This window comes from Artemia franciscana, chromosome 8 (genome assembly GCF_032884065.1).
Source record: "Artemia franciscana chromosome 8, ASM3288406v1, whole genome shotgun sequence".
In the NCBI taxonomy this organism is placed as follows: Eukaryota; Metazoa; Arthropoda; class Branchiopoda; order Anostraca; family Artemiidae; genus Artemia; species Artemia franciscana.
In genome coordinates this window covers 46,453,729-46,466,208 of record NC_088870.1, presented here as the reverse complement: position 1 = coordinate 46,466,208, position 12,480 = coordinate 46,453,729, and the positions used below count along the sequence as shown (strand labels likewise).

Sequence of the window (12,480 nt, the reverse complement as noted above, 5' to 3'; positions counted from 1 at the left end):
TATTAAGAATTATCTATAAACCAAAAAGAAAACGATGGGGGGGGGGGGAATCAATCGGTCCAACTCCAAATTCCGCACTACCTTTATGGGGGGATTCCCCACTTGGATTCGCCACTGAGATGGGTCTAGGTTGACAAAGCATGTTTTGTGTTGATGTCATTGGACTTTGAGATCTAAATTTAAGAAAATTTGAATTTCAGGTAATATGCTGCAAGTATAACTACAGACATTACATCGCAAAAACTTATTTTCGGTGATTCAGCTGTGGCCAGGTGAAACGAAAGACACGAAGCCGAGCTGGCTAGTCATGACAAAAACAAAGAGAGAAATTTCTCCAGATGAAGGAAACAAATGGGCAAAGGCCAGTAGAGGGAAAATACCAAATAAAACGACGCGGATATTTTGCCTGTTTATTTTTTTCAATTTTTGTTTTTCTTTTAAAATCAAAACTATTGTGGGGCTCAATCACAGTAGACTCAATTGTATGTTCTTTTTTTATTTCTTGGTTTTAGGTTTTATTTAATTTTGGGTTTTAGATTTTTTAGATTTAATCTTTGTTTTTAGCATTGAAGACGCCTTATTTATACAGGCGAATCATCCGCATTGTTTTAGTTTGTCTTTTCCTTCTACTGGCTGTAGTCCCCATGGTTTCCTTCATCTCGAGATTTTTTTTTCTCCCTCTCTGTTTTTACCAAGCGAAACATAGGATGTCCTCAAATGGGGTGGGAAGAGGTCTTAGGGAAAGATTTAAAAGCAATTGGTGCTCATTGGTAGGAAGTGTAGATTGGCGCTCATGTACCTTTGTTGGTTTAATGTGGTTTGGGGTTTGGAGGACATGTCAGTAATAGTTCTTGTAGTAATGAACAAAAATAGGCTATATGGGTCATTCTGAGACTCGTTGCCGTCTCTTGAAAGTTGAACAATGATTAACGTGAACATTAAATATCGGTGGATTAACGAGCGAACGCTAAATTACGTTAGATGTCGTAAAAGCTCCTCTGCTTTTACGACATCTTCTGCATGAACATATTTAATTAAAATTTTGAACGAGTTCTTTGTCTTTTATACTGTTTTCATCCGCTTGACGGATTTGAGCAAGTTTTAAAGAATTAAGTTGCATTGTTTATTGTGAAAGAAAATAAATTATAATTTAGAGTTATTATTTCTCGAACCAAGAATCGTATTCAGTGTGAAAATTAATGAAACAATTCAATTATATTAAGTTGATTTTTTTTAGGAGGGGGGAGTAGTTTTTGAGGCGGAGGGCTGTGGCTGCAGTTGTATGTATAATTCGTGAAGCATGATTTATTAGCTTCATAGTTGATTTTTTCTCCTTTTTTTTTCATTTTCTTGGACGATTCGTAGAATCCAGGGTAATTCATAGGGTTGGTGACGCTTGGGGCAATGTTAAACTTGGTGCCCCTCCACTTCAAAAGTTTTATGTGAACTAGCACTTGAGTAACGGAATAATCTTACAAAAGAGTCTTGTCTACATTGCCTCCAGCCCCGGCACCTTGGTCTGCTTATCCCGGTTACCCCCCTCCCCCTTAAAGGAGCCTTATTGAATCACATATATTCTCTTTTCAGTTGACCACACCCGTGTTGTTTTGACTGAAGTTTCTAATGAGCTTGGGGCTGACTATATAAATGCCAATTATATTCGATTCGAAGACGATGTTGGTAAGGCTGTTATTTTTCTCTGTTTTACTTCTATTTACCTTCTGAATTGTCGCTATGACTTCTTAATAGATTCTGAAACTTAAAATATCAAACGCATAGCTATTTATGTGTGACAACACACCAAAACAGTGTGTTGTAAGTGTTCTGATTCTGTAACAGAAAGTAACTACTGTCAGTCCTACTACATTCCATCTTAAAAGAGACCCGATGTATCAAGCATGGCCTCATGTGTGTCAATCCCCCGCTGATGGTGCCAAATCAGGGAGATGGGCATTTATTGCTCCTAGATTTTTTGGTCTTTATTCCTGGATTTTGTGCAACACTGATTTGTGTATTTTCATTGAAAAAATTGGAAGCAAATAGAATCCCCCCTCCTCCTTGATTTTGAATTATACATTTTGACCCCTCACCTACTCCTGAATATCGTTGTGAATTGGTGTCACTGGTAGGGCTTTTAGATTACATCTGCAAAATTCTGGTAGTCCCAAAATTGTTTAATAAAATATGAAAACAAATAAAATTAGCTGTACCATTTAAATTTGCATGCAAAATAATGTTTGGTAAAAGAATGTCACAAAATACATGTTATAAATTTCAAGTAGCTCCCCCCCCCCCCCTCTTCCATTTTTGAATGGTTGGAATTGAATCTTAGCAAAATTTAGTTAAAATTAATAGTTCTTTATCATTAACAATAAGATGAAGTTACCATTTTAAGCTCGCTATTGTGCTTATATCAGGAATATTTTATAGCTCTTTGTAATATTTTGTATAATTGATTGTAAATCATCTTTGAAGTTTCTAAATCGGAAAATTCGTGATTTTGGAGTTATAAGTAAGTCAGTAAGATATTAAAAGAATGTCACAAAATACAGTGACAGAGTGAAACTACCGTCTTTATCCCCGTAAAATCCTTAGAAACTAGCTGTGAAGCCTGTTAGACGCAAAATTTGAAGTGGCCTTGACCCCTCCCCATCCCCCTCCTCTAGGGAAATCGGAATGGAAGTTTCAACACAATCCTCCAGTCGTGAGAAAACATTGCAAATTCTCCAAAACGATAGCTTCGGAAGCACTAATTTATGAATAAAAAAGACCCCCCCCCCCCGCTATTCAAATTCCTTATATATCTGCACGCGTGAAATATTCTGAAATCGATTTTTCCTCCCTAGACGTAAATTTCGGCCAAAAGGGAATATGTTTTCAATATTTATTTTCAAACGGAAAAGGCCTACTATTGGGTTCGAACCCGTGACCCCGAGATCAAGAGTACGAAATTCTGCTATCTAAGCTAGTCGGGCTTGTTATTCAAGTTTGTGCCTTTAGTAATTTGTACAAATAAACAAGTTTCGACTAACAGATCTTCCCTAGATTTACAGGCATTTATCAATCATAGCTTTAAAAATTGCTCCCTTTTTAATGTGCAATTGCTCCCTATTTTTAGAGCTCGTTTTTTGTTTGAAACCTCTGTTCGTTCTGAGTTTTATTTATTTATTGATAGTGATTTGTGGTAGTTTTACGCTTAAAAGTTTTTAACTTTATTTCTGCTCAATTGTGGCTTAATGGAGCTCTTTACTTTTCTTTGAAAAACTTGTTTTGTGGAAAAAGTTTTTGAATTAATTTATGGTTTTTTTTACATATTTTTTTTTCATTGAAAAAATAATATTTACAGCTTTGTAGTTTTTTTGTTTTTTAAAAATAAAAATCCATAGTATGGGCTGCTATTTGTATGTAGGAGAAATTTTTAATCCTGACACAAACAATATTTTTCAATTTAATTTTATAACTCTCTAAGTTGACCTGAAAAATAAAATGATTCTCAAAAAATTCTCTCTATGCTCTTTGACAATCTGAATTCACTTACACTCTTCATTTATTTAAAATGTAAGAGAAGAAGTAGTAATAGTTGTATCCCCAAAAGTTTCAACTTAATACCCCAGTTGTTCTGGGGTAAAAATGTTTTTCTAATTTTTATTAGAAAATCAAAAGAAAAAATTTGTTCAAATCAAAATTTGAACAAAATTGTGCCTAATGAATAGGGTATTAAGATTGATATAATAAGGATTGAGATAATTTTTCAGTTAGAATGATCAGCATACGTGACTGACGAAAACGTGCATGTGGGGCATTTAGCCTCCCTAGATTTTGAAAAATACCGTTGTTTTGGTACCCACAATGAAGTATTCTTTTTTTGTATTTCCATTGTAAAAATTGAGAAAGCACAAAAGGGCTCATTCATATATACAATCATAAGGCAAAGAATTGATATTTTTTACTGTCAGGTGTCTTGGAATGCAAATAACTTAAGTATAATAAGTATTTAAATTTAATAAATATAATATAATAGATATTTAATTATAACTGTCCTTTGGAATGGCTTCCTTGGAATAGTCTAGCTGTAAAGACTAGCGGCATATCATCATGTGAGTGGCGGCGCCATCAATCATTTATTAAGAACTAAAACGGGTTTGTTCAGTATTTAGTATCCAAATTTTGTATATTTGACCTTTGACTTACCAGTTTCTTTGTTTTAGATAGGAACAGCTGTGGGTACATTGCTACTCAGGGATGTTTACCTGGTTCTATAAACGATTTTTGGCATATGGCATGGCAAGAGAATTCTCGAGTAATTGTAATGACGACCAAAGAGGTCGAACGGGGAAAGGTGACTTGGCTTCTTTTCTTGTTTCATTTTCTTGTGTTTTATTGCAACAACTTTTAGGTACAATACTAGTGTACATAGGTGAATATAGATCCAACATTTTGAGGGAGGAGTGGGATTCTCACCCATCTTCCCCTGTGTATGTGGAGGTTATTGCATGATTTATCTGCCTATTCCATGTATAGATATATATTCCTATATCTCTATATATAGATTACAGTCGTCTTTTTTTCAATAAGAAAAACTATATTCTTTATAATAATATACTAAAAGAGACAAAATAGGAACAAAAGGAAACGTAAATATTAGGGAAACGTCCATATAGCATATCTATAAAATACTTTTCAAAGTATATATATTAAGTATTATCTAAAGAAACCAATGTCACGGCATATTCTTTTGTGGGGAGAGGCATGAGGGGATCCACGGATTGGTCCAAAAGAAACATACCCTCCTTGGAAAAATGTAGAATTGATGGTAACACCCGTTTTATTCAAATCTCCAAGTTATAGTTCTTTGACTCACTCCCTCTTTTAATTGCTGGACCTCTATGCGCATATGATTGTTTACCCCCGTAAACAATCGTAAACGTATTGTTTATCCGCATATTATATTGTTTATCGTATGGACTAAGTGAATAAGTTTGGCTTATGCGACCGTTTTCAATAATTCACAATTTTGTAATTACCTTTTTGGGGACTAGTTTCTGATAATTATAGAAATGTGGTCTTTTTTAGCGATAAAAAGAATATCAAGGCCTCAGGTTGATTGCCAAGAAGCACGATTGTATGTCTGGCAATATTTGAATGGTAACATTTGTCCTTTCCTATAGCTGAATTGTTAAAAGTGAGTGAAGAATTCTGATGCACTTCTCCTTTATCCGTCTTTAATCGTAAGAAGCAGGGAAAGGTTAATGCAAGTAATTCGTTTCGTAGAGTAGACAAGTCCAACAGTTCGTGATAACGAACTATAAGTAAGGAGCGACCAGGCTCAATAGTAACCGAGACTCTAAAAAACGGAATTTTGATACCAATAGATACATGAAAAGATTTTGATTTCAATGCTGATTTTAAATATATAAGTTTAATCAAGTTTATTTATACCATCAAAAGTTACGAGCCTGAGAAAATTTGCTTTATTTTCGAAAAAAGGGGGAGAGACCCCCCTAAAAGTCAGAATCTTAATGAAAATCACACTGTCGGATTCAGAGTGTCAGAGAACCCTACTATAGAGGTTTAAAGCTCCTATCTGAAAAAATGTGGAATTTTGTGTTGTCCAGAAAAAAGATCACGGATGCGTGTTTATTTATTTTTTTCCAGGGGCGATCGTAAACTTTGCGCTAAAGTTTTAACTCTTTCTCACAACTCTACTTTTTAAAACAATAAAAAACTTTAGTGTAAAGAGTGGAGCGTTGAGGAGGGGACAGCCCTTTCATATCCGAAATAATTTCTGTTCCTTTTAAGTTTTAATGTTGCTCCTTACTTTTAGTTCAAAAACTTGTTTCTTTTAAATTTAATATGCCTATTAATTATTTTTTTCCATGTAATTAAATTATTTAAATAATTAATTTTTTTTCCATTTGACAAAAAGCATGGCAAATTAAGTTATAACGATCTCATAACCTCATAAGTTATGAGAGTATTTAATACGAGGGTACTAGTATCGAAGAGGTCAGAGAATTCAAATAGGCTGGTAGAAGAGTGACCTAAGATGCTTCTGTGCGTAGCGTATGTAGATACAGTTTTTTCTCAGCTAAGTAACGTTTCAGAATCCAGAAAATCAAACTATTTAGGAGCGATGTACTCTCTGTGTTTATGTATTATGTCATTGAGCCTTTTAAAGAATGCAAAGAAACTATTGCTCAGCTTCGAAAACAGTTCTCCATGTTTTTCGTCTGTTGTAGAGGTCATTTTCTTATATTATTGATGATTTTTTCGTGTTTTTATCTTTCTCTTTTTACCATACTTAGCATTATAATACTTATTAGACTAGGAGATGCTGTAGATAAAGTTTTATAAGAAGAACAGGATGGTTTTAGGATTGGGAAAGGACGCGTTGATGCGTTGAAAGGATGCGTAGACCAAATATTCATTTTTTGATTAGTTACTGAGAAGTAGGATAGACTTAGGTGTCCGTTCTACTGACCGTATATCAAATAACAAGCTGCTTGGAAAGTGTGATTTGATCCCTCTGTCTAAGAATGACAGGAAGCTTTAAGTGACTTGGCGTTGTTATACGCGTAAAGTATGTGAAATTACCAAAGATTTTTCTTTTTGGCCTATCATCTGAGGCCAAACAATATCAGCTTGGCAGTTCGATACAAATGTTCTTCTTTATCTTAAAATCGAACTTCGGATGTACGATCTATCATTGGCGTTTTCTTCTCTGTTAGGACCTCGCTCTTTTTGGTAATCTGTCATTCACAATTTGGCACTAAATAGACTCAAAAAGGCCAATATCCTGGATGAATACAAGTATTAGTGGATTTAGCTTTAGTTCTGTTTATTTTGCTACTATTGAACCTAGGTGGCTTCTGGTACTTGTGATACTATGCATTTACAAATTCAAGCTGTATTGCTGATGCTGTGTGTTTTTTCTCGTTTTTTGCCCTTTTTGAGTTTTCCAAATGTGATTTTAATTTTTTCTAATTAAAGTCGAAATGTGCGGTATACTGGCCCAAGGAAGGAGAAACAAAAGAATGCGGCAATATTGCAATCAAGTTTAGTAGTGAAACAACTACAGCTGACTATGCCCTCAGAGAATTTATCGTGACTAAAGCCGATTCCGATGAAGAAAGAAAGGTCTATCACTACCATTTTCAGGTTTGTCTTCTCTTTTTTTGTCGTAAATTACCTATTAAACATTCGATTTCAGAGACTTTCAGCTGAGCTTGAGGTATTAGTAAAACTGAGGTCTTGGTTAAAAAGGCTGAAATCTTGAAGATGCGACAATGCTGCACAATAATAAAATATTGTAGTGGCCCGTAGGAGATTCAGAAGGAATATTCAAGCTGGACTTTTCCCAGTTTAAGATAAGAACATTCCGCAATTAGTACTGAGGAAAGAGTTAAAAGGAGATGGCCAGAACATTTTGAGAAACTGCAAAACTGTGACAAAGCATGTTTTTCATGCTTAAATTTATTTCGACTGGGAGGGGGGTAAATTTGAAAATGTGAAATAGGTTAAGTAAACGAAAAATGTAATCAATCATGGAAGACGTTGTAAGAAAAAACTGAGGTGGTTGTGGTGGGTTGGTTGAAGATCCTTTGTCTTGGCCACTAGTATGGCCCTCGTTTAAAAACTTGTTTAAACAATGCTGCTACTTGCAAAAAAAAATCAAAAAAATTCACAAACAAAAAAACTTGAAAAAACTTCTTTCTATATGGGCGAAAAACCGCAAAGATTGTATGACAATCTCTTGAGTAAATACCTATTACGTGTGACTATAAGTAGTATATAAGATTATACTCCCATGCAGTTATATACAAGGGGAAAGAGGCGCGTATCCTATCTCCCGGGGTCTTAAAATGTATGCTATCTACCCATTACTCTATTTTTTTTTTATGCGATAATTCACGGTCTGTCGAGTGACATCACTGTCCGCATAGGACGTCTGAATTATTTCATCATATACCAATTCAAAAACGAATGTATTCAAGCCAAAGTAGCTCAGTTGGTAAAGCGTACCGGGATACGACTGGGACACAGGGACACAACTACAACGGGAACGCCGGGGGGCACAGGGGGGATATATAAATGACGATGGGGACACAGGGAATGTTTGATTAGCAATCACCATCAACAAAGCTCAAGGGCAATCATTAGAATAATGAGGTATAGATCTGAATACGGATTGTTTTTCCCATGCACAATTATAATAATAATAATTTATTTATCACCCACTTCACAAAACAGAGGTTAAGTGGAGTAAAATACAAAAGAAAAACAGAAAAAGTAATACAAAAGAAACAAATTTAATCACATACAGAAAAAAGACGGATAAGGCGATGAAAACATCCTAGCCTATAAAGCGCTTCAATAGCTAGCTTCGCAGATAATTTTTCGAAAGCACCAGTAATATCTGTCGCACAATACTTTTTAACCAGTTTTGTATTCCGGTAAGAACGAGGTAGGTATAAAAGAAATTTGCAGTACCGGTAATAATTTATGCGAATACGTTTTAGATCACCTGTCAACAGAAGTGGCCTAATACCAGAACAGAAGAGCACAGAATGACCACAAAGATTTGAGTAAAGCCGAGTTAGCGCTTTTTTCCTATAGTGTCCACGATTTGCTACAATCTTAGAGTAACCGAGCCTCAGCTTATCACTAATATCTTTGACAGCGCGAGACCGGAGAGCATTCATAGAATCGCAAACTGTTATACCAAGCCAACGAAACGATTTAACACGAGGAATACTAAAACCATCGCAGTATAGTGATTCTGAACAATTATTAACGTTGAAAACAAGAAACTGGCACTTGTCAATATTTAGGTACAGGCCGATATCACGGAAAGTAGAAGTAACTGACTTCACTGAACGGGCAAGACCAGACTCAGTTTGACTGATTAGAAGGAGGTCATCCGCATAAGCCAGATATGAGATATCAGATGGTCCTAGAAGGCACGTAGTCGATATTTTTGATAATTCATTTTCAATACAAGCATTAAAAATATACGGTGAAAGAACTCCCCCTTGTCTTACACCGCAACGAACAGGGATATGACCGAAATAAGAATTATCTAATGACTTAAGGCGAAGGTAAGAATGCGAGTACCAAAAACGAAGCACGTGAATTACCAACGGATTTACTTTTCTCTTGCATAATGCTGTCCATGCTTGAGTATGAAAAATACTGTCAAATGCTTTAGACAAGTCTAGGGTTCCGAAATGAAGTACGCGACGAGTGCAATGGGCATTTTTTAATAAAGAAGTCAAAGCACGGTGAGCATGCTGACAGGCTAGCCCAGATCTAAAACCAAATTGATTATTATCATTTTGAGCAAGCTTAGTGATATAAGGTAGTAGGAGGTGTTCAAAAAGCTTGCTAAGAGTACAAGCTACCGTTATGGGCCTATAAGAACTACAAGAAACCGGATCTTTTCCTTTTTTTAGAAGTGACGTAACGCTACCGCATAAGAACGAGTCGGGCACACACGAACTACTCAAACACATTTGAAAAAACAGTTGGAGATGAGAAGCCAGCTCAAAAGAATTCGGAACAAGATTCGAAACACTAATCCCATCAACATCCAAAGATATTGATTTTAAACCCTTTATACCTTTAACAATAGCCCACTTTTCAACTGGATTCACATGTCTCTGACATAAACGTGACGGCAAATTTTTTTCAAGCAAACAACAACGGTTGGATTCTATCAAATAGCTTGTGATGTTTATTGTATCGACTCGTGATGTTTAATGTGTAACATTAAGCTTGATCAAGCGTTATGTAATTTTGATATTTACACTCTTTTTTTAACAAGTGGCTGTCTTAAAATTTCAATCGGATGCACTTCGGAAAAATGCGATGTGGGGGAGGGGGTAGCTGCCTTCCGATCACTTATACTCTTAAAAAGGACACTACAACTTCTTATATACCATATAAACCTTATATGCCCCCAAGGCATAACTTACAACCTTTGCCTTGAGGGCTGTAGGGGGTGTGTCATCGTCGAAAACATAATTTCCGAAACTTTCAACTACGTTGAACAAAATGGCTATTTAAAAATTTTGAATGGACGTGTTTAGGGAAATGGTGGGTGTGGGAGAGGATTAGTTGCCCTCCAATTATTTTCGACTATTAAAAAGGGCACTAGCCCTTTCAATTTCCAATCAAATGAGTCCTTTTTGAAGTTTCTACGACAACTTATTCGATACGTAATACCCTGGTCTGAAAAAAAAATACATTGTGCCTCCCACGCCCCTTTTCCTCAAAGACATCCGATAAAATTTTTGGGATAGCCATTTTGTTAAAAACAGTTCAAGGATCAGATTACAAAAACTCCGGAGTCGACACAACCCCGCGGGGCCCGAGGAGGCAGGCGTTGTGACATATGTCCTGGGGGCATATATAGTTCAATTTCCAATCGAATGAGTCCTTTTTGAAGTTTCTACGACAACTCCTTCGATACGAAATGCCCTGGTCTGAAAAAAAAAATACATTGTGCCAACATCATTCTTTACTTAGGCAGCACTAATGCGCTGCCTATGATTACGTTTAAGATTATGGCTACTGCCCATTTCCCTAACGGTAAAAGCCCAAGGCCTACTGCGTATTGGGCACTTTACTAAAACGAATTATATTACAAATATTCTCTTTTGTACTTATTACAACATTGAAAATAAAATGAAAATTGCAGTGAAACCAAACCAGGATTTACCAATAGGCCCACTACACCCAGCGGCTTTCACTATTCCCGAAAGTTTGAAGATTTCCCTGAAAATCCTTTAAAAACAGAGCGGCAAAAACGCTTGGGCCTAGAAGCGTCAAATCTTTAAATTCGGCCCTGGGTGAAACAAAATATTTAGCTGGTGAACTTTCAGCAATTAATATATATCAAATATTCGGTTTAATTTTATTAGTTATTGCCGAAATTATTAATTTATTTTGGAATAAAAATTATTTGGAATGGGGAATTTTGAAAAACATGAAACTCTGGCAATCAAAAACGAACAAAAATTAATTTTAAAAAAAACCTTTCCGAAAAAGAAGTCTTCTAAAGAAAAGTAAAGGCCATATTAAACTTAAGGTCAGAAGAAAAAGAAACCTACAATATATCAAACTCAAAAAGACCAGAACTTAGTGTTAAAGAACAAATGAAACCCAGAACGAACAGAAATTAAGTAAATAATTTCCAATCAAATAAGCCACCTCTGAAGTTTATACGACCACTCATTACGTAAAAACCTTAAATACCCCTGGTGCATAATTTACAACACTTGTCCTCTGGTTCTGGGAGGCTGTGTCAAACCCGGAGCTTTTATTATTTGGTCTTTAATCTATTTTGAACAAAATTGTTATCTCAAATTTTGGTCTGACGCATTTGGGCAAAAAGCCTTTTGGGGGCTAGTAGCTCTCCGATCACTTTTGACTTAAAAAGGGCCCCACAAATTCTAACTTACAATCGAATGATCCCCCTCTGAAGTTTTTACTACCATCCCTTCTATAAAAACCTTATATGTCCTGGGGGTATAACTTATGACATTTGCTTCCGGGTTCTGGGGGAGGGGCTGTGTTTTATCCTCGGATTTTTTTTTACGATTCTTGGTCAATTTTGAACAAAATGGCTATACAAATAGTTTGATCGGACGTATTTCGGGAAACGAGTGTTTGTTAGGAGGGGGGGCCTAGTTGCCATCATCATTTGTGTCCCCTCCGAAGTTTATAGGGCCACCTCTTCTGAATTGAATATACTTGAATAAAAATGAATATAATTGAATTGATGTGAATTGAATATACCCCTGGAGCACAAGTTACAACCCTTAGTTTCCCCCCGCGCCTGGGGAGGTATGTTGACCGTGAAGTTTTGTTATATGATCTTTGGACTATTTCAATGAAAATGGCTATGTCAACGAAAATGTGTCTGATTTTTGAAAAAATGGGGGAAACACACCCAAAAAGACAAATGATCTTAATGAAAATCGTACCCTTATGTTCATTCACTATATTAGAGAATCTCTTCCTAGCTAATTTATCTTTTATGGGGTCCCTCCCCATAGCAGTATAATATTTGTAGGCATGAATATATAGTATGTCAGGGGTAACAGGCTTGAGATTGCCTGTGCGGGATTTTGACTCGTGTTCATAGAAGAGCATCGCCAAGTGTGTGGAAAACCATACTGTGACCAAGATGGGCCCAGGATTTCACAGAGCCGCCATTCAACTGGAAGTCGCAGGGACTTCTCGCTGTATTGTACTTGTATGTTAATAAATCTAGAGGGAATAGTCTTTCTGGATTTGTTCCAGTTAAAGATAGGAATAGAGCCATAATTTAATATAAGGAAAGAGTTAAAGAGAGATGGATAGCACATTTTGAAATGTGCTAAACCGGGATAGAGTTACGAGAAAAGATATAGAGAAGAAGGAAAAAAGTTTGCGACGCTTCGGATGTGAAGAAATGTTTATTTTGTGATGAAGATT

At 35.9% G+C, this 12,480-nt stretch overlaps 1 protein-coding gene across 1 annotated transcript in view; it reads left to right on the top strand.

Annotated features, from left to right (window-relative positions):
- Positions 1–12,480, top strand: part of LOC136030695 (tyrosine-protein phosphatase corkscrew-like) — a 32,451-nt gene that overhangs the window by 4,631 nt on the left and 15,340 nt on the right. Inside the window, exons 3-5 of the mRNA XM_065709764.1 lie at positions 1,588–1,680; positions 4,209–4,339; positions 6,991–7,158. Coding sequence (XP_065565836.1) covers positions 1,588–1,680; positions 4,209–4,339; positions 6,991–7,158 — 392 coding nt within the window. The remainder of the gene's footprint in view (positions 1–1,587; positions 1,681–4,208; positions 4,340–6,990; positions 7,159–12,480) is intronic.